General features: G+C 39.4%; 1 protein-coding gene and 2 long non-coding RNA genes across 3 annotated transcripts; all 3 read left to right on the top strand.

Annotated features, from left to right (window-relative positions):
- LOC120104532 (uncharacterized) lies at positions 1–1,355 on the top strand. Its single transcript, XR_005506921.3, has 3 exons — positions 1–242; positions 402–734; positions 838–1,355. It is a non-coding gene; the product is annotated as an uncharacterized LOC120104532 (long non-coding RNA).
- A 2,100-nt stretch (positions 1,356–3,455) lies between these two features.
- Positions 3,456–4,578, top strand: LOC120104533 (uncharacterized). The gene is made up of 2 exons (XR_005506923.3): positions 3,456–3,785; positions 4,167–4,578. It is a non-coding gene; the product is annotated as an uncharacterized LOC120104533 (long non-coding RNA).
- Positions 4,579–14,649: 10,071 nt separating this feature from the next.
- Positions 14,650–15,643, top strand: LOC103704447 (mavicyanin-like). Its single transcript, XM_039115758.3, has 2 exons — positions 14,650–15,029; positions 15,129–15,643. The coding sequence occupies exons 1-2, from the start codon at positions 14,840–14,842 to the stop codon at positions 15,455–15,457; spliced, it is 519 nt and encodes a 172-aa protein (XP_038971686.3). The 5' UTR covers positions 14,650–14,839; the 3' UTR covers positions 15,458–15,643.
- The last annotated feature ends 2,831 nt before the right edge of the window (positions 15,644–18,474 follow it).

The following is an 18,474-nucleotide window of genomic DNA, read 5'->3' as shown; positions in this document are numbered from 1 at the left end:
CATGCCCACTTTAAAGGGCATTCTTCTTCTTCTTGTTCATTCTTCTTCTTCTTCTTTCTTTGCAGGCTCTGCTCCTCTCTAAACTCCCACTATTTCCCATGCCTCATCTCCATTTTCTTATGGAAGCGAGGTTCTTGAAACCTCCAAATCTTCCATCAACAAAGACCCTGCTTTGGATCCCTCACATCAGCCTTGGACGTGAAGAAACCTCTCGCCAGCCCTCGCTTCACCGGCGCGGCCAGGTTTGCATCCTTATTTCTCCTCTTGCTTCGCTTTTTCTATTGCTCGTCTGAGATATTTCTTCTCGAACATCTGTTTCCAAATCTTAAAAGTTTGTTCTTCCTGTTGCATAATGCCTTTTGATCTCATTTATGTTTTTTTCTTTCTTGCGGATGATTCAGGAGGCTTTGTGTGGCGAAACTATTCGCATGAATGGAATTTTATCGTTGAACTCCTGCAGCGTTCGGTGCGGAGGAAGTAATGGATTCTTGTCAACTTTTTGTGCACCCCTTAGTTTCTTCAGAATCTTGCTCGCAATCGAATTTTTGAGTGCTGGCAGATGAAGGTTCGGTGATCATCCGACGGCAGGCGGCGGGGAGAGCTGCAGCAAGCATGGATGTGGCCAAGGGACGTCCGAAGAAACGAGGCATGAGCAAAGGATGGGATGCCCAGAACCTGCGAAAGCTGCAGTGAGAACCCTGGAAGCAGGCTTAATCATGACGACGACTAATGCGGTAATGCCAACATCATGCTTAATAAAATATCTCTTTTTTTTGTAAGAAAAAAAATCGTAAGGAGCTAATGTTTTCCTTGTGCTAATGATTTATTTATCCGCAGGTAGAAGATTCAAAGGATTGGTCAGAGTGAAAGCCCAATCAGGTATCTGACCGAAGTGGTCATGTAATTCCCATGCATTATTTCCGGCAAGTCCTGCTTGTAACTGCAATCTATCAACCAAGCTCGGACCTTCCACCAGCCAGCGAGGTCAGCCAATGCCGGAGCTCAGTTTTTGTAGATCATCCATGGATCAAGCTTCACTGTGATTTGGATGTCATGAGTTCGGAACACAAAAACAAACCCTTCCTTATACGGGAAGAAGACTGCATACATTTGATCCTCCACAGACAATTAACGCAATAGCGGCACTAGTGCAACTTTTTTTTTATATTGATATTGTCAATTAGAATATTTAATGAGGGTGGAGCAAATGAGTCTTCTTGTAAAAGTTACATATAATCCAGCTGCTGGACTAATTTGTATTGCACAAAAGCTGTTCTTTTTATATTTGACGTAATCCAAGTGTTTATGTGGCATTTTGCATGCAAATGAATTTAAAAGTTTTGAGTTCTATAAACTAAGTATAATACTTATTTTCACTCGCATGATTGGCGTCAGGCACTAGAATAACCATCATAGCTAGTTAGGAGGCTATGACATCATTGGACTCATAATATGCTAGCCTTCATTATCTTTCGATAAACGATACTTAAAATTTGTGAAGTATACTTTCCTTATTGATCTTCTTCTTGCTTTTCTCCTTTTGGTCAGTGCTTGCTAGGAATTTGTTGATTTTCATATTAGTTATTAAGACCAAGAATCATGTGGCTTAACCAAACTTTGGTTTTCCCTAATGAAGCCTACAATTTAAATAGTTAACTATGTATTCTCTTGCACGGTGATATGCGTGATATAACTGAATTTTCTATGAAGTGCCTTCTTTGGATGTTTATAGTTGGAATATTAAGAAGTAATTATGTGATGTAACCATATGCTATGGCAAGTATTAGGTTTTTGCATCTCATTATATGTATTGCGAAACATTTGGTAGCAAGCCAGCTGCATTGTCATCTACTCCTTTTTGATAAAAAGACATACGGATTGCTATACACCCTGAATAAACACCAATATGTCCTATATATTTAGTTATGCACCGAATAAATGTTGGGTATATATATAAAAACTAAAAAAACCAAAAAAATATCTTTTAATTAGCTTTTTTGAATGAGATCTTGAATTGTTACAAATAATATTGGAGCAGACATAGTCTATGGCCTATGTGGATTAGGGCATAGTATATCGAATCTAACCACTGGCTAATTGTAATATTTGTGATTAGATTTATTTGGATTTGGATCCTTAGCCTGGCAGAATGCTAGAAGGATTTATAAGGGCATGTATTGAGTCCCACACCTTCTAAAAAATATAATAGTCAACCACTATTTTAAAACTTGGTGTCCAACTCAAAGATCACTCAATTTGGATCAGATTGGTAGGATTCCTACTTTGTTTCCTCGTTACATCACTCAAATTTGAAGCTCAGTCATTCGGCCCTCCAACTCAGCTGAGTTTTTAAGTGGACCGGTATCTGACTCATTCAACTTTCCTAAATTGCCCTTGTAAAAGTTTGTTAGCTATATTATGTGCATTTAAGTATATATTATTTTTGTTTAGTTTCTTATAGTTATATTTTGGATCATTCATATCTATTTGACATTATGTTATACTTTTTGTATTTATTAATACATATTTTTTAATCAAGTTAACTCAGTAGAGTCACATACCCACTTAGAGATCTGAAGCACGCCACGATTTTGTGCTTTTGATCACTAGTTCTACATATATATTTATAAACTCAAGAGGATCACTATATTTCAACATAGTTACAACATTTATTTTTGTAACGTCTCCTTTTCATTGAACTTCAACATGGAATATATCACTTTCCACGCTAAAACAACAACTATCCACATAACTTAAAGCTGGTATTAACGGTGTTGTTACAATATTTATTTTAGTAATTAACAACCCCCCTTTTTATTGGACTTCAATGCTGAGTATGTTAAAGGATAACCATTGAGATAAGCTCAAGCTGGGAAACAATAGCATCATTACATTATTTATTTTAGTAATGTCCATTTCTATAAACTACTATGCACAATATAATCACCTTCCATTCATGGCCCCATTGAAACAACAATTGTCCACATAAACTCAACCTGAGAATTAGCAATATCATTACAATATTAATTTTAGTAATGCCCCCTCTTCACTAAATTTCAATATAGAGAATCACAATTTCCAGCCATGGCCCAAATAGAAGGATAATCATTTAGATGAACACAAGCTGGCCTAACCACGCTCCTGTGCTCGACTTTGTAGACTCCGCACATCGTTTCTTTCTGTGGTTTTTATTCTATTTGAGAGGCTCGAGAATGTCTTGCCCGGTGCATTTCGGAGCTTTTTGTTTGCAGATTCTGTTGGATGTATTCGTATCCGTATAGTATAAAATGTCCGTTTTTAATGTGAAAAAAAAAAAAAATCAAATCAAATCGACAACCGCATGCCCCGCGTGTCTTCGCTCCTCCTTTCCTAGCCGCGCCATCCCACTTTCCGGACTCGATGCCCACCGAAATCCGCGTCCACCCACAGATTAAGGTTTCCTTCTCTCTATATAACAGGCCTTTCTCCCCTTTTCTTCCTCAACCCTTCCCCTCTTCTCCTTCTCTGCCATCATCTTCTGTGTAAGGTGGTGGCTTTTGCTACAAAACCTAGTCCCTTCTGTTCCTCCTTACCCTTCTCCTTTAAGAAGAATCTCTTTCTCAGCCCCCCGAGCTCCTCCACCTCCATCTCTGATGAGATGGAGGAGCTCAGACCTGTAGAACAACCCCTATCTCCTAGATACATCTTTAATGCTGACTGTCCTCAGAAATGGAAGACTAACCGAAGATCGCGGCCTCACATCAGCCTCGTACGTGACGGGGCTGCGCTGAGGTGATGGAGTCCACGTATAGAAAACCAACAACTTTGTTTCTCTATTAGTGGATGTTTCTTTTTTGTTGCTTCTCTGGTTTGATCACCTTGTGGTCTATGGCACTTGAGATCTCTTTCTTCTTTTCAGTCTCCTTTCTCCACTAGTTTTGTTGCTTTATATCGTGCCATGCAACACACTACGTATGGTTACGATGATGATCTCATTTAGCTAGATCTTGATACATTTTGATGTATCAACTGCGGTGGGAGAACATGAAAGTGTATTCCTTTTTTTTTTTTCTTGGTCTGTATGTAGCTAATAATGAATATTGGATCATTATCATTCATTGTACTTGTTTTATGTTGGAACAAGTGTTGAACGTCTTCCTTAATTTATTTCTGTTTTGCCGCAAAAGTTTGGTCGCATCTTTGAGGACCAATGACGGTGTGCCTCAGTGCTTGTGGCCGCGGCTGGATCATGGAAAGAAACTGCATCTCAGCTCCTGTTGTGTCCACTGGGATGCAAGTCAAGACTTCTAATGCCATCACCAGGTGATGCCGCTCACGGGGAAGCTCAAAGGGAAGAAGGCTCGAAGCAGATTTGTAACAGGAGCACACCAGATGGGAGGAAAAGTGAATGCCCATTTGGTGCGAAAGAAGCAAAGAAGTTCCCTGAGAGCGCTAAAAGAGGTTGACTAAATGATTGCTCGTTTATGTCAGATTTTGTAGAAGACTCATTTATTGTAAAAGAACAAAAGCAGTTCCTGTTAATGTTAACATTAATTATAGAGGATAAGGATGTAAATGAAAATTCTTTTACAAGCTTGTTGTTTCTTCTTCTTGAGGTTGCAGCTTATTTTTCCTGCTTCTCTGCAGAGATGTTTTATTTATGTATACAGTTTCTGCCTCCTCATATTTCATGGATGTATATATGACATGATATAGGGAAAAGAAAATATAAAAAAAAAAAAGTAGGCGGAAGAGGAGGCAGGCCACAAACTGACGTGTAGAGTCCGATTTTATCGAGAATCGTCCTGCATGAAGTTGCTAATTTCTGGGAGAGAAATCTAAGAATGTTCAAGGTATCAATTATATTAAACTGGGACATTCTTAGGTTACCTAAGGACCATGGAGGGCTTGTCATAAGGGATCCTATTATGGCTGTCTGCCATGAATGGTCTCCAAGCAAATAATGAGGGTCCTGCGGCATGATGATGTACATTGGATTCCTTCCACTTGGATTCATTTCACTAGGTTGAAGTATGGAGACCTGGATCCTTGGGACTAGAGAGCCTTCTGGGATGTTGCTTGGTGGTGGAGATATCATCTGAAACAAACGTAACTTACTTCGTCAATACCAATAGTTTCGATAGTAATATGAGGGTCTCTGACTTTGTTATGAATGGGAACTGGAATTATGAGAAGTTGGTTCAGTATTTTGGTCGTCAGATAGCTAATAATGTCAAAACGTACTATTCCTACTACTGGAGGCTCAGATTAATAGTTGAAGATAATTTCTTCATACTACTGCAGCATTTTGATGCTTAGGAGGTTCAATATGTGTATAGAGAAGGCAATGTGCATGGCTGTGGGCAGGTTGGCCAATCATGGGTGCATGGGGAGCAGCTGGAATCTGATATATTTCACTTCTATCCATAGATACTTCATACTTGTCGGTATGATACATAAGAAATGTTGTGAAGCACCAGCTAGAGTACAAGCCTACTGTGCAGAGAAAACTTTTTAACGCTAAAATTGTTGAAAAAAAAAAACTTAAATGCGCACGCGGCCAAAATCTCGGGCCGCGTGCGCGTTTGAGAAAAAGGTAACGCCCAGCGGGCGTTACGCATTTGAAAACGGACGCGTTTGAAAACGCGTCCGCAAATGACCAAACGGCCCCTGTAAAAACCCCTATATATACCCCCTATTTCATCTCTTTTGACACACGAAAAAAATTGAGAAAAACAGTAGAAAAATTCTGGAAAAATTCTTCTCCCTCTTAGCCACTTCCAAATTCTGTTTTTACATTTTTATTAAGTTTATTTAGTTCTTTTCATTCCGTTCTTTGCTGGATCTGCAAGTCCGATCGGGTTCGTTTTGACTTCTTCCGAGACGTGCCGAAGAAGAGGTTGTAGGGTCGTCGTATCTCCGAGAAGGATTGCCGGGTGACCCGTACGTGGGGGCAAATACTTCTTTGGGACAGCGTCTACGCGCTTCGACCTGCTTTCAATCAGGCTACTTTCTTCTACCTTTATTTTTAATTTAATATTAGTAGATTGGTAGGATTTGAAATTCTATGATATAAACTTATTAAATGCATAGATTTATTTTGTGCTAGAATAGATTTATTTTGTATTAAAATAGAATTATTTGGATGCCGAATGATATGCATGTATATTATTTCCTTTAAGATTTTTATTAATTGAATTTATAGATTTATTTATTTAGTTAGGAGATATATTGCTAACAATCCAAAGAAGTATTTATTTTTTGTTAGTAATATATAATTAATTAAATTCTTTATTACAATTGTGGCATATTAGATTTTAATTGCAATAATTGTTTTTTGCTAGCATATCATTAATAATAAATTATTCTAAAGAGTTAATAATTTGGTTAACCTCCAAGAGGTTTATTATACCTCCATTTGGACTCTTCAAGGAGTAATTTCCAGATCCCATTCAAACGGGAAATTCGGAAATTGGTTGATACATAATAGTTAATCTATTGAATTGACTTATTAGATCTCAATAAATTATTCTAATAAAGGAATAAATATTTTAATTCGCTGAATTGACATTTTAGATCTTAATTACAATAATTGATTTGCCATAAAATTAGTAATCAATTATTTCAATAAAGCAATAATTCAAATATAACATATAATTCATTAAATTGACATTTTAGATCTCAATTAAAATAATTGATTTGCTACTACTAAATTAGTAATCAATCATTGCTAATTCGGAAAGGTCAAACGAAAAATTCAAAAATTAGTTAATTCGTTTAAATTTGCATTTAGGTTATTTTAAATATTGAATTTGTGTGATTTCTAGTGATTATATCCACTAACTAATAGTGTCTAAGAAAAGCTTGTCAAAAAGGCATACGTGCCTAAGAAAGGCTGGTACTTAAGTGAGCCTAGTGCTCCACCACCGATCTGGAGCTGATCTGGCTATTAGTTTTTTGGATATATCAATTAGACATCCAAAGTTCAATATAAATATTAGTACAATCTTTTGACATAGATTTTTTTACCTTCAATCAGGTTTCTGTCACTATTCTGTAACCCTGATCCTATGGCCTCAAACACTAGTGACCATCTTAGTGCCAAACCTGAAAAATTTGATGGCCATAACTTTAGGAGGTGGCAGAACCAAATGCGGTTCTCGCTCACCACATTAGGGTTAATCTCAGCCATAGGTGAAAGTACGATCGAAGTTGATAACGGGTCCAACCCAACTACCTCTTCCAACACTGAACATTCTGCCTCCACTAGCACACCCTCTAGGACACCTGATGAGATAGATTATCATTGTATCCATAGAATTCTAGGTGCTCTTTCTGAGAGGCTGTATGATATCTATTACACAGCCAAGAGTGCCAAAGAACTCTGGGACACCCTAGATAGCAAATATGGTCTTGATGATGCTGGGGTAAAGAGGTTCAAGGCCTCCGATTTCAATAAGTTTAGGATGGTGGACTCAAAGCCTATGAATGACCAAATTCATGAATTTGAAACCCTGATCCACCAGCTTAGGGCTAATGGAACCAATTTGGATGAATCATTCCAGGTAGCCTGTTTGATAGATAAACTACCTACTTCCTGGTCTGATTTTGCTAAGACCCTGAGCCATACCCAAGGAATTCTCACCCTAACCCAAGTCTTAAACTCCATTAGGATTGAAGAGCAGCATAGGCTTAGAAATAATACCTCTACTGGACCTAAAAATAATGCATATAATGTAGAAGCTCCTCCTAAGAAAAATCAGAACCGACCCTTCCGTAAGAATTTCAAGAAGAAACCCTACAACCCTAGAAACCCTAACCACCACTACAATGGGAAGCCTATTCAATCCCAGGAGCAGAAGAAGAAGAAAGAGGAAGGTGGTGCTCGTTTCTGTTATGTGTGTGGTCGGACCAACCATTTGTCTCCACAGTGCTTCTATAAGAAGACTGCACCTATTCAATCTAAGAAGAAGGGTCCACACACATCCAGTGCTCAAGTCAACATGGTGACTTCCGGCGCTGGCTCCTCTGAGATAGCTTTCAGGTCTGTTTCCTTCACTCCTGAAGTTAACATGACTTTACAATCACTAGATTGGTGGATTGATACCGGAGCTGGTATTCATATTTGTTCGGATCGTTCCTGGTTTTATTCTTACCAGATCTCAAGTGGAGGAGCTGTGATCATGGCAAACAGCTCGGAGGCACGTGTGTTAGGAGTAGGACGTGTGGACTTAAAGCTTACCTCTGGAAAAGTCCTGTCACTGCACGGCGTCCAACATGTTCCAGTTGTTAGGAGAAACCTCATTAGTGGTTCTTTGCTTGTCCAGCAAGGCTTTCGTCTTGTTTTTGAGTCCAATAAGGTTGTAATTTCTCATGGTGTTATGTTTATTGGAAAAGGATTCCTTAGTGAAGGATTGTTCAAATTGAATGTAATAGCTCCTTCAATAAATGAAAATCCTTTGATTATGAATATAGAGCCTCCTTCTATTTGGCATGGTAGATTAGGTCATATAAATTATAATTCAATTAAGCAACTTATGAACCTAAATCTAATACCAAAAAGTGATCTCAAGAACCATGAGAAATGTCAAATTTGTGTAGAAGCTAAACTCCCTAGGAAGCCTTTTAAATCCGTTAATAGGGATTCAGATCTATTAGAGTTGATCCATAGTGATGTTTGTGACTCTGGTAGAACTTCTAGGGGAGGTAACAGATACTTTGTAACATTTATAGATGATCTATCGAAGTTCTGTTACATCTACCTAATTAAAACCAAGGATGAGGTGCTCAGCAAATTTAAAATATTTAAGATCGAAGCTGAGAACCAACAAGAAAAGAAAATTAAAATTCTGAGATCAGATCGGGGAGGTGAATATACATCCAATGATATAACTCAATTTTGTGAAGATCATGGAATCATTCATGAAGTGACTGCACCCTATTCTCCCCAATCAAATGGAGTAGCAGAAAGGAAGAATAGGACTTTAATGGATATGGTGAACTCCATGCTTATAAGCTCAGGAGTGCCAGAAAATTTGTGGGGGGAAGCTCTTGTTTCAGCCTGTTATATCCTTAATAGGATTCCCTCTAAAAATAATGATCTAACACCATATGAAGTTTGGAAACATAGAAAACCTAATCTTAGCTATTTGAAAGTGTGGGGGTGCTTGGCAAAAGTTAAAATACCTGATTTTAAGAGAAAGAAAATAGGGCCTAAAACAGTGGATGCCATATTCATAGGTTATGCAGCCAATAGTAATGCTAATAGATTTCTGGTAATAAGTTCAGAAATAAATGATATTAGTAACAACACTATCATAGAAGCCAGAGATGCAACATATTTTGAAGACACCTTTCCACTTAAGACTAGAGTAGATAGCGGTATAGCTAGTAGCTCTAGTAGAATAAGGACAAGAGAAATAGAAGTAGAAGCAGAACCTAGGAGGAGTAAAAGATCCAGGATAGAGAAAACATTTGGAGATGATTTTTATACCTTCCTAATAGAAGACTCTCCAACTACCTTTGAGGACGCAATGAAATCTTTGGATTCACCTTTTTGGAGAGAAGCTGTGGACAATGAGATGCAATCAATTATCCAAAACCATACTTGGGAATTGACTGATCTTCCTCCTGGTTGTAAAACAATAGGATGCAAATGGATCTTTAAGAAGAAACTTAGGCCTGATGGCTCTGTAGATAAATTTAAGGCTAGATTAGTTGCCAAGGGCTTTACTCAGAGACCTGGGGTAGATTTCTTTGATGTTTATGCACCTGTAGCTAGGATAACTACTATTAGGGTCCTTATAGCATTAGCCTCCATTCATAGATTAGTGATTCATCAGATGGATGTTAAGACAGCTTTTCTAAATGGAGACTTAAATGAAGAAATTTATATGGACCAACCAGAGGGATTTAAAACCCCAGGCCAAGAAAACAAAGTTTGCAGACTAGTCAGATCTCTTTATGGTCTTAAACAAGCACCCAAGCAATGGCACTTGAAATTTGATGAAACCATAATGACATTTGGATTTGAAATCAATAGCACAGACGAATGTGTATATCATAAGAGAGTTGGACACAAATTTGTGATCTTGTGCCTTTATGTAGATGATATACTGATCTTTGGGACAGATCTTCAGATAATTGATAAAGTAAAACAATTTTTAAGTCATAAGTTTGATATGAAAGACTTGGGACAAGCTGACTTAATTTTAAATACCAAAATAATTAGAAGTGCAAATGGAATTGAGTTATCCCAAAGTCATTATGTTGACAAGATACTCAACAAATTTAATTATTCGGATTGTCAGCCTGTCTCTACTCCCTTTGATCCCTCTACACATCTTAAGAAGAACTTAGGAACTCCTATCCTTCAAAGCCTATATGCTCAAATCATAGGCTCACTAGGATTCCTAACTAACTACACTAGGCCAGACATAGCATATGCTGTAAATAGACTCAGCAGATATACTGTTAATCCAAATAAAGATCACTGGACCGCATTAGAAAGGATCCTTAGGTATCTTAAGGGTACTAAGTCCTATAGTTTGCACTTTAGTGGGTTTCCTGCTGTTCTAGAAGGCTATAGTGATGCCAACTGGATCAGCGATACCTTAGATGTTAAATCCACCACAGGATACGTCTTTCTCCTAGGAGGTGCTGCTGTGTCTTGGAAATCCACCAAACAAACCTTAATATCTAGGAGTACCATGGAGTCTGAACTGATAGCTTTAGACACTACTAGCACTGAGGCTGAGTGGCTCAGAGATCTACTTATAGACCTTCCTGTAGATGAGTCACCTTTACCACCTGTCTCCTTACATTGTGACTGTAAATCTGCAATAGATAAGTGCAACCAAGAAAATGCCAATGTAAAAATGAACAGGCACTTAAAAGTACGTCATAAATCATTGAGATATAAATTGAAAAATAATGTTATTGCCTTGAATTTTGTAAAATCAGAAAATAATTTGGCTGATCAGCTTACAAAAGGTTTGTCTAGAACAGTAGTTCTAGAGTCGTCGAGGGGGATGGGGCTTAGCCCATAAAGATAGATCACCACGGTGGGAACCCAACCTTAAAAGGTTCAATGGGTAGAAACAAACCGGAGTGTGACTAAGAGGAGCACTATTTCATGTTTTCCTCATCCCTATGGCGCTAGTGCTCATAAAAGCAAGCGGTAGGATGAGTTCGTTTGTATAACTCTTAATGAGTCCGAGACCCAAGAGGCAGGAGCTTCCTTGCTAGCATCCTTATTAGGACTCACCTATATGTGCAGTCGTGAGGCCGCGATTATGGAAAATGGGCGATTCCCTAAAAAGCACATGAAAGATACCTGCGCATGGCCATAATAGCGCAACCCGCTTAGAACCCAGATCGGGCTATATTATGTGTGCTGTTGATTTAATCTGAGCCATGGACCGAGGTTCAAGGTTAAGACCACCTTGGCTCCACAGATGTAATCAATTGTCACTAAGTGAAGGTTCAAACCGAAAGGTACCTACACCTATTACATAATATAAGATATCCAGCATTTTATTTTGATTTTAAAATTATTTAAGTTTTTTTTTGTGGGGGATTGTTGAAAAAAAAAAACTTAAATGCGCACGCGGCCAAAATCTCGGGCCGCGTGCGCGTTTGAGAAAAAGGTAACGCCCAGCGGGCGTTACGCATTTGAAAACGGACGCGTTTGAAAACGCGTCCGCAAATGACCAAACGGCCCCTGTAAAAACCCCTATATATACCCCCTATTTCATCTCTTTTGACACACGAAAAAAATTGAGAAAAACAGTAGAAAAATTCTGGAAAAATTCTTCTCCCTCTTAGCCACTTCCAAATTCTGTTTTTACATTTTTATTAAGTTTATTTAGTTCTTTTCATTCCGTTCTTTGCTGGATCTGCAAGTCCGATCGGGTTCGTTTTGACTTCTTCCGAGACGTGCCGAAGAAGAGGTTGTAGGGTCGTCGTATCTCCGAGAAGGATTGCCGGGTGACCCGTACGTGGGGGCAAATACTTCTTTGGGACAGCGTCTACGCGCTTCGACCTGCTTTCAATCAGGCTACTTTCTTCTACCTTTATTTTTAATTTAATATTAGTAGATTGGTAGGATTTGAAATTCTATGATATAAACTTATTAAATGCATAGATTTATTTTGTGCTAGAATAGATTTATTTTGTATTAAAATAGAATTATTTGGATGCCGAATGATATGCATGTATATTATTTCCTTTAAGATTTTTATTAATTGAATTTATAGATTTATTTATTTAGTTAGGAGATATATTGCTAACAAAAATAACCCACAAAATTCAGGCAAAAAAAAAAAAAAGGTTAAATGTAGCTGATGTGCCACTCCCCGTTACCTCTCTCATAGGAAGCATGCACAGAGAATCTACCTGTCCATCATCTAACACTTTTCTTGTGCTAAACTTCTGTGTTAATAGTAATAGTAGTGGGCGGGCCATGGCCGGGTGCAATGCCAAAAGAATGTCCTGTAGATGAGGTCCACCTCAAGCCCATGGCCATGGTTGTGCGATTCCTCAATTTTTTTTTTTTTTATGAAGAGGGAGACAAAGCCACCTAACCTTTATTAGAAATGAAAAGTTTATAGAAACTATATATTTATAAAAGATTTGTATGAAAAAAATATAAAATAAAAATCTTTTACAAAAGATAGTAGTCTGTAAGTAGACCTGTTAAACTATTTAACAAGCTGAACAATCTCCTAAGTGTTTGAAGGATCTTTATATCTTAAGTGTGCAACTATATAATTTAGTTTTCTTCTAACAAGATAGATCAACGTCTCTCAACATGCGGCACCAATGTTGCGAGTTTATTCCAAAGTTCTAAATAAGGATCAAACAGCTTCTCTAACTAGAAATAATGTTTCCAGTTGAAGAAAGTTTGTAAGATTTTCTTAAAAAAATAATAAATAGAACTTGATTTTTTTAAAAAAATTCAAGCCATTCCTCAACTTCAAACCACCGAAAGCTCCCACTTTAAAGAATGCTTTTGATTTTTTTTTTTAGTGATATTCTGTTCGATTTAATAACCCTCCTCTCTAGCAATTCAATGATTCGAATTTCACTCACAGGGTTGAATTTTTGCTGGAATTTTTTCTCTTGTTTTCTTGATTTCAAGGGACAGTCATGGGGCCAGAGGCAGCAGAGAACAGGGCGTCGACGAAGACGGTGAGCATTGCGGAATTGAGGTTGCAATTAATGGTGCTGGAGATGGAGACGGAGGAGGCAGGTGAACCACCTCAAGTGGAAGGTCGAGTAGGAGCTCCCTCTCATCTCCTCGCTCCTCATCTGCAACTAAAACAAGGACTTCTCGGTGTAAGCATCTCTCTTTCCCTCTCTCTCTCCCCCGCCCTTCCACCCTCTCTCTTTCTCTTTCTCTTTCTCTCTCCCCCTTCCCTCCTCCCTCTTTCTTTCTAGCTCTCTCCTCTCCTTTCTCTCTCTTCAGCTCTTTCATTTTGATACCTCCTGAAATGGTACGAATCGGATCTGCATCGTATACTGAATTGGTGGCTATCAGTATTGATAGGAGAAAAAAAAGAATCTTCCAGCCCATAATTAAAAGGCCGCCCAGTAAACGTCAACGACAATCAGCTGAATCTTCGCTTCGACACTTCGGCCCAGGATCAGCTCATCTTCGGGACTTCGCCAAAAACTTCATCTACTTTAAATATCCGCCGACTTCTTCGACCAAGTTCGGGATACCTCCAGACATTCGCCGATCCGCCATGACCAAACTCGGGGCGCCTACCCCAGCAGTACGCCCCGACCCTCGAGCTCGGGGCATTCCACCAAGCACGCCTCGGAATCCGGAAAGCTGAGCTACTCCCAGCACTTGCCAAGCCGACCTCGTCAAACGCATGACGCGACTACTTAATGAGCTCGGCCTCGCTAATAACCGCACCCCTGTACGGGCCTATGCTCATCTACGTGGCCATACTTCACAACACTCCATGTCATGTCTCAATAACCGGCCTTCAACAATCAGACGACACATTGACTTCTCCGACCCTACCCTACCGTGACTCCACCAGCTAGCCTAAGCTGCGCACCATCCAAACTCAGAGCCACGCCCCCTCATGATGAGGGCATACAGTGCCTCTGCTATTTGGGCCACTCCACCGAGACTATAAATAGCTCGGTCAGGTAACTTCTAAGGAACTCTTGGGCTGGACCAAATTTACCCCACTCTAACTTGATCGTCGGAGGGGACTTACCGGAAACACCAGTGAGGCTTTGTGCAGGTCCGCAGCCGTCGCGCAGGAGGTGTCTCCCGTCTCATCTTTCCAACTACCGGCGGCTCCCTCGACTTCACCGACGTGGTCACCCTTAGGCCAAATTTGAACCACAACAAGTATAATCCCTAGTATTAGCTCGACAAACTTTACATCTAAGATAATATTAGCTCAGCAATTTAATATGTAATTGTACTTATGCATTAACATAAATACTTACATGAGCTGTACATCAATTTTTGATGATCCATATTACCATGTATTGTGGTCTATGTAAAAGGGGCCCAAACTGAAAATTTAAACCATCCGCTACCCATCATCAAAAACTTTACCAGCAAAAAAAAAAGCCAACACATTTCCCGGGCCCACACAAGGTGCTCTCAAAATCAACCGGCAGCTCCCAGCCCTGCCCTTTGGGCCTTTCTACTAAAAAAGGTTAAAACTCACCCGCTCCCCCATGTGCCTCTGCTGGCCGCTCCCAGGCCCAGGGTTTGGTGAGTCCGTCAAAGAATTTAAAGCAGACGAGCGAGAGAGAGAGAGAGAGAGAGAGAGAGAGAGGCTTCTCTTACTGGATCTCCAGTAATCCCCAGGCCTCATCCCAGAGAATGGAAGCATCGCGGCGGCGAGTGGCGGCGGCGGCGGCGGCGACCCTCCTCCCTCTCTTCTTCCTCGCCTTCGCCACCGTCTCCGGCACCGACAGGTTCACGGTGGGCGACTCCAAGGGCTGGAACCCCGGCGTCAACTACACCGAATGGGAGAAGAAGCACCGCCCCTTCCACGTCGGCGACTGGCTCGGTATGATATCCCTCTCCATTCCCACCAGATCCAAAAGATATATGATCTCCGCTTCGTGATTCGCTTTTCTTTTTGTCTTTTTTTTTTTTTTGGTTGCAGTGTTCTACTACCAGTCCGGGCTGGCGGACGTGGTGCAGGTGGACGAGGTGGCGTACAACAAGTGCGACGCGTCCAGCCCCATCTCCAACTACAGCAAGGGAAGGAGCTACGCCTTCCAGCTCAACCACACCAAGCGCTACTACTTCATCTGTAGTTATGGCTACTGCTACCAGGGGATGAAGCTCGCCATCAAGGCCGAGCCCCTTCCCCCGCCTTCCCCTCCCCCGTCCCACAAACCCTCCGCCGCCCTCTCTCTCGTCCCCAGATCCGCTGCCGTCTCCGCCGTCGTGACTCTCGCCGTCTCCGCCGCTTTGCTTCGTTTCCTGTGAAAGGGAAGAAGACGTTTCCCACTCCACCCCCCTATCTCCCTCCTTTTCCTTTTCTTCTTTCCTTAGAATCTTTCGTTTTTTTTTATCTGCATTCGATGAATGTTGCTTGAGAGAGAGACTGAGAGCGAGAGGGTTCGTAGTTGTTGGTTTGTGATCTGAAGTTTGAATAGAAAGTGATGTTTTTTCTTTTGTTTTTCGTAATGCGAAGTGTAACTTGGGTTTCTTTCTCGGGCTTTGTGCCTAATTTCGAGGGGTAGCGTGCCGTTGGAGGAGGTGGGTGTAATAATAACTGCGTGCATTGGGTCGAGTGGACAGCCACGTTTTACGGAGCCTTGATCGCTAACCCGGGGCCCACCATGTGAGATTGACACGTGAGCAAGTTGGCTTCTTGTCTCTTTGTTTGGTTATCGTACAGGAATGGGATTTTACTCCGTCGTCATTTTAGAGGGTTAAAATGATGAACCCTTCGACGAAAAATTCTGAGATCAAGAATGGAGAATTCATCGCCGTCTGATTGGAATGGAGTTTTCCGTTGTAACGCCTGATGCTTTATTAGCCGTTTCCCCATCAAAAGGCCCAATTTTTCACGGCATCCGTGAAAAGAAACGGCTTGACTCAATGGTGGTAGCTTACCACGCATGTATCAACTTTATATTCTATTACTCTAAATTTTTTCTGCATTTAAAGATTTGTCCTATAATTTTTTTTTAAGAAAATTAGTTTGATCATTCTGTTTTAGAATTCAGATTAAAAAATTTGGACATGATTGTTATAAACATCATCCTCCTCAAAAAAATATAATGTTGTAGATCTTGAAAAGTTACTTGATTGATAAAAAAAAAATAATCAATCAGCCATTTTAAAAATTTAGTGCATGATTCGATTTTTTAACAACTCTGTATGTCATGAGAGTCTTATTATTTTTTTGGATCATTTGCTTAAAATATCGTTTGATTTGTAGCAACAAGAAATTTTTTTTTTTCACGGCATCCATGGAAAGAAACAGTTGACTCAATTAATGGAGGTAGCTTACCACTCAAGTATCAACTTTATCTTCTATTATTCTATAAAATTTTTTCTGCATTTAAAGATACACCTTATAATTTTTTTTAAAAAATAGTTTGATCATTCTATTTTAGGATTCAGATAAAAAAATTTGGGCACGATTGTTATAAACATCACGTCGTAGATCTGAAAAAAAAAAATCAATAGCACATGATTCGACCTTTTAACAATTCTATATGCAATGGCTAAAATATTTTACATCGAGTCAACTGGCTCTTTTGAATCATTTGCTTAAAATATTGCTTGATTAGTAGCAACAAGATAAATTTTTTTTTGGTTATATCAAATCAACGGATCAGAGAGTCTAGTTGCCACAGGATTATTTGCTCACAAGTATACAATTAACTGGTTGCCCTCGATTGTGCTTAACTACCAATAACATGTTCTAATGATGATTTGGAAGGTCCAAATTCACGCATCATGAGTCTTCATTCTCTCCTGGAAAATTAAAATCCATAATCTGCCCCTAAAAACTTATAAAAAAAAAACACAAATATGCACTCGCTCAGCAACCATTTGTTGAAAATTTGAATCCATATTCTATAATAATTTCATCCACAATTTTCTGTTTGTTTATATTAACTCCAAGAAAAGACGAAGCATCCAATGGTGAATCAAATACAGAAAGGAATCTAAACTCGAGCAGACAATATGACAACTCTTTTTTTAAATGTTAGTATTGGAAAAGAAGGAGCAAACGTATGGTATATGAGGTATACTAGGAGTGCAGACAACAAAAACTTAGGAGTATTGGTGCATAGACGAAGACTCTGAGCAATATTGTTCAGGCTTTATCACATCCTGTCAAGATAGACTCCCAAGACAAAGTTCAGCTAAGCTTCTCTACGGATCCAGATTTTGGCACTGTGTACTCTGTCACAGTCCCACTCTGGCGTGTGAAGCCTGAGTATTGAGTACAGAGACCCTGGAGACGCTTCTGAATCCATTGATGCCAAGTTTGATTTCTTCACTCCAAACAAGAAATGACTATGAGGCCTTTTTAGTTCCATTTTTTGGTTTTGAATCATATCCATGGAAAATTACTAAGTGAAACAATGTTTGATATTTCATGAGCTGTGGTAATCTGAAAACCTTTTTGAACCCCTAGGTTGTAAATATATTAGGAGTATGTAAGATAACCATGACAATTGGATGAAGGTTTTACTGTGATTGGATTGGTTTGCACCATGTGGATTTGATGGCTAAAGTAGAATGTCTTCTTGGTTTCATGCTAAGATGTAGTTGATTTTGTCATTGGATTGGTATACATCACCTGCAGTGGGGCAGATTTATGCTTTTATGTGCAACCGAAGAAGAGGAACCAAATGCATGCTTAATTTGTAGATGCATGAATTCATTGCTTTATTGCTTCTAAGTGGGTTGCTAGGAATGTGATGGGGACATCAAAGCCATTCGTCCAGACGATCGCGCCATCAGATGCTCGCGTTCGCACCGGAGATTGATTTTCTTGTGGCTGGGAGATGATCATGAGCCACCAGATTGAATCAGACTTAAATTGGGTCCATTTGAGTCTGGGTCATTGTTATTTTATTGCATTATTTACTTTTATTTTAGTCAAGTCAATTTGGTCAGTTGTTTTGTTATTAAGCAAGTCAATTGAGTCAAGTAATTAGACCGAGTGATTGTATCGATTTTGGTATGTAATCAATCGGTGGACTTAGTCAACGGATTGATGGTCCAATTTTGGTATGTCGTCAATTGATTAACTTAACTCGGTCATAATATAAGAGCACAAAGTTATAAAGGCTTATTTGGATATTCATGCAGAAATTGGGCATGCTGTCGCGCCTAGTTGCAATCTTCTAATAACCCACTTAAATTTTAATCTAAATCTCAGCTTATGAGTTTGTTGTTCTATAAGAAAAATAAAGATCTATAGTGGTCTTGTTCGCCTTTCTATAGAATTCGAGCTATCGAGGTATTGGGTCGAT

The sequence above is a fragment of the Phoenix dactylifera genome, chromosome 9 (assembly GCF_051530095.1).
Source record: "Phoenix dactylifera cultivar Ajwa chromosome 9, Ajwa_hap1_PhDact_Kaust_v1.1, whole genome shotgun sequence".
NCBI classification, from domain to species: Eukaryota; Viridiplantae; Streptophyta; class Magnoliopsida; order Arecales; family Arecaceae; genus Phoenix; species Phoenix dactylifera.
This window is presented reverse-complemented; position numbering and strand designations above follow the sequence as displayed.

Bases quoted from the DNA above. Each gene is read 5' to 3' on its own strand.
- LOC103704447 (XM_039115758.3), top strand. From the start codon at position 14,840: ATGGAAGCATCGCGGCGGCGAGTGGCGGCGGCGGCGGCGGCGACCCTC. The intron at 15,030-15,128 runs GTATGATATCCC...TTTTGGTTGCAG, and splicing joins CCACGTCGGCGACTGGCTCG to TGTTCTACTACCAGTCCGGG.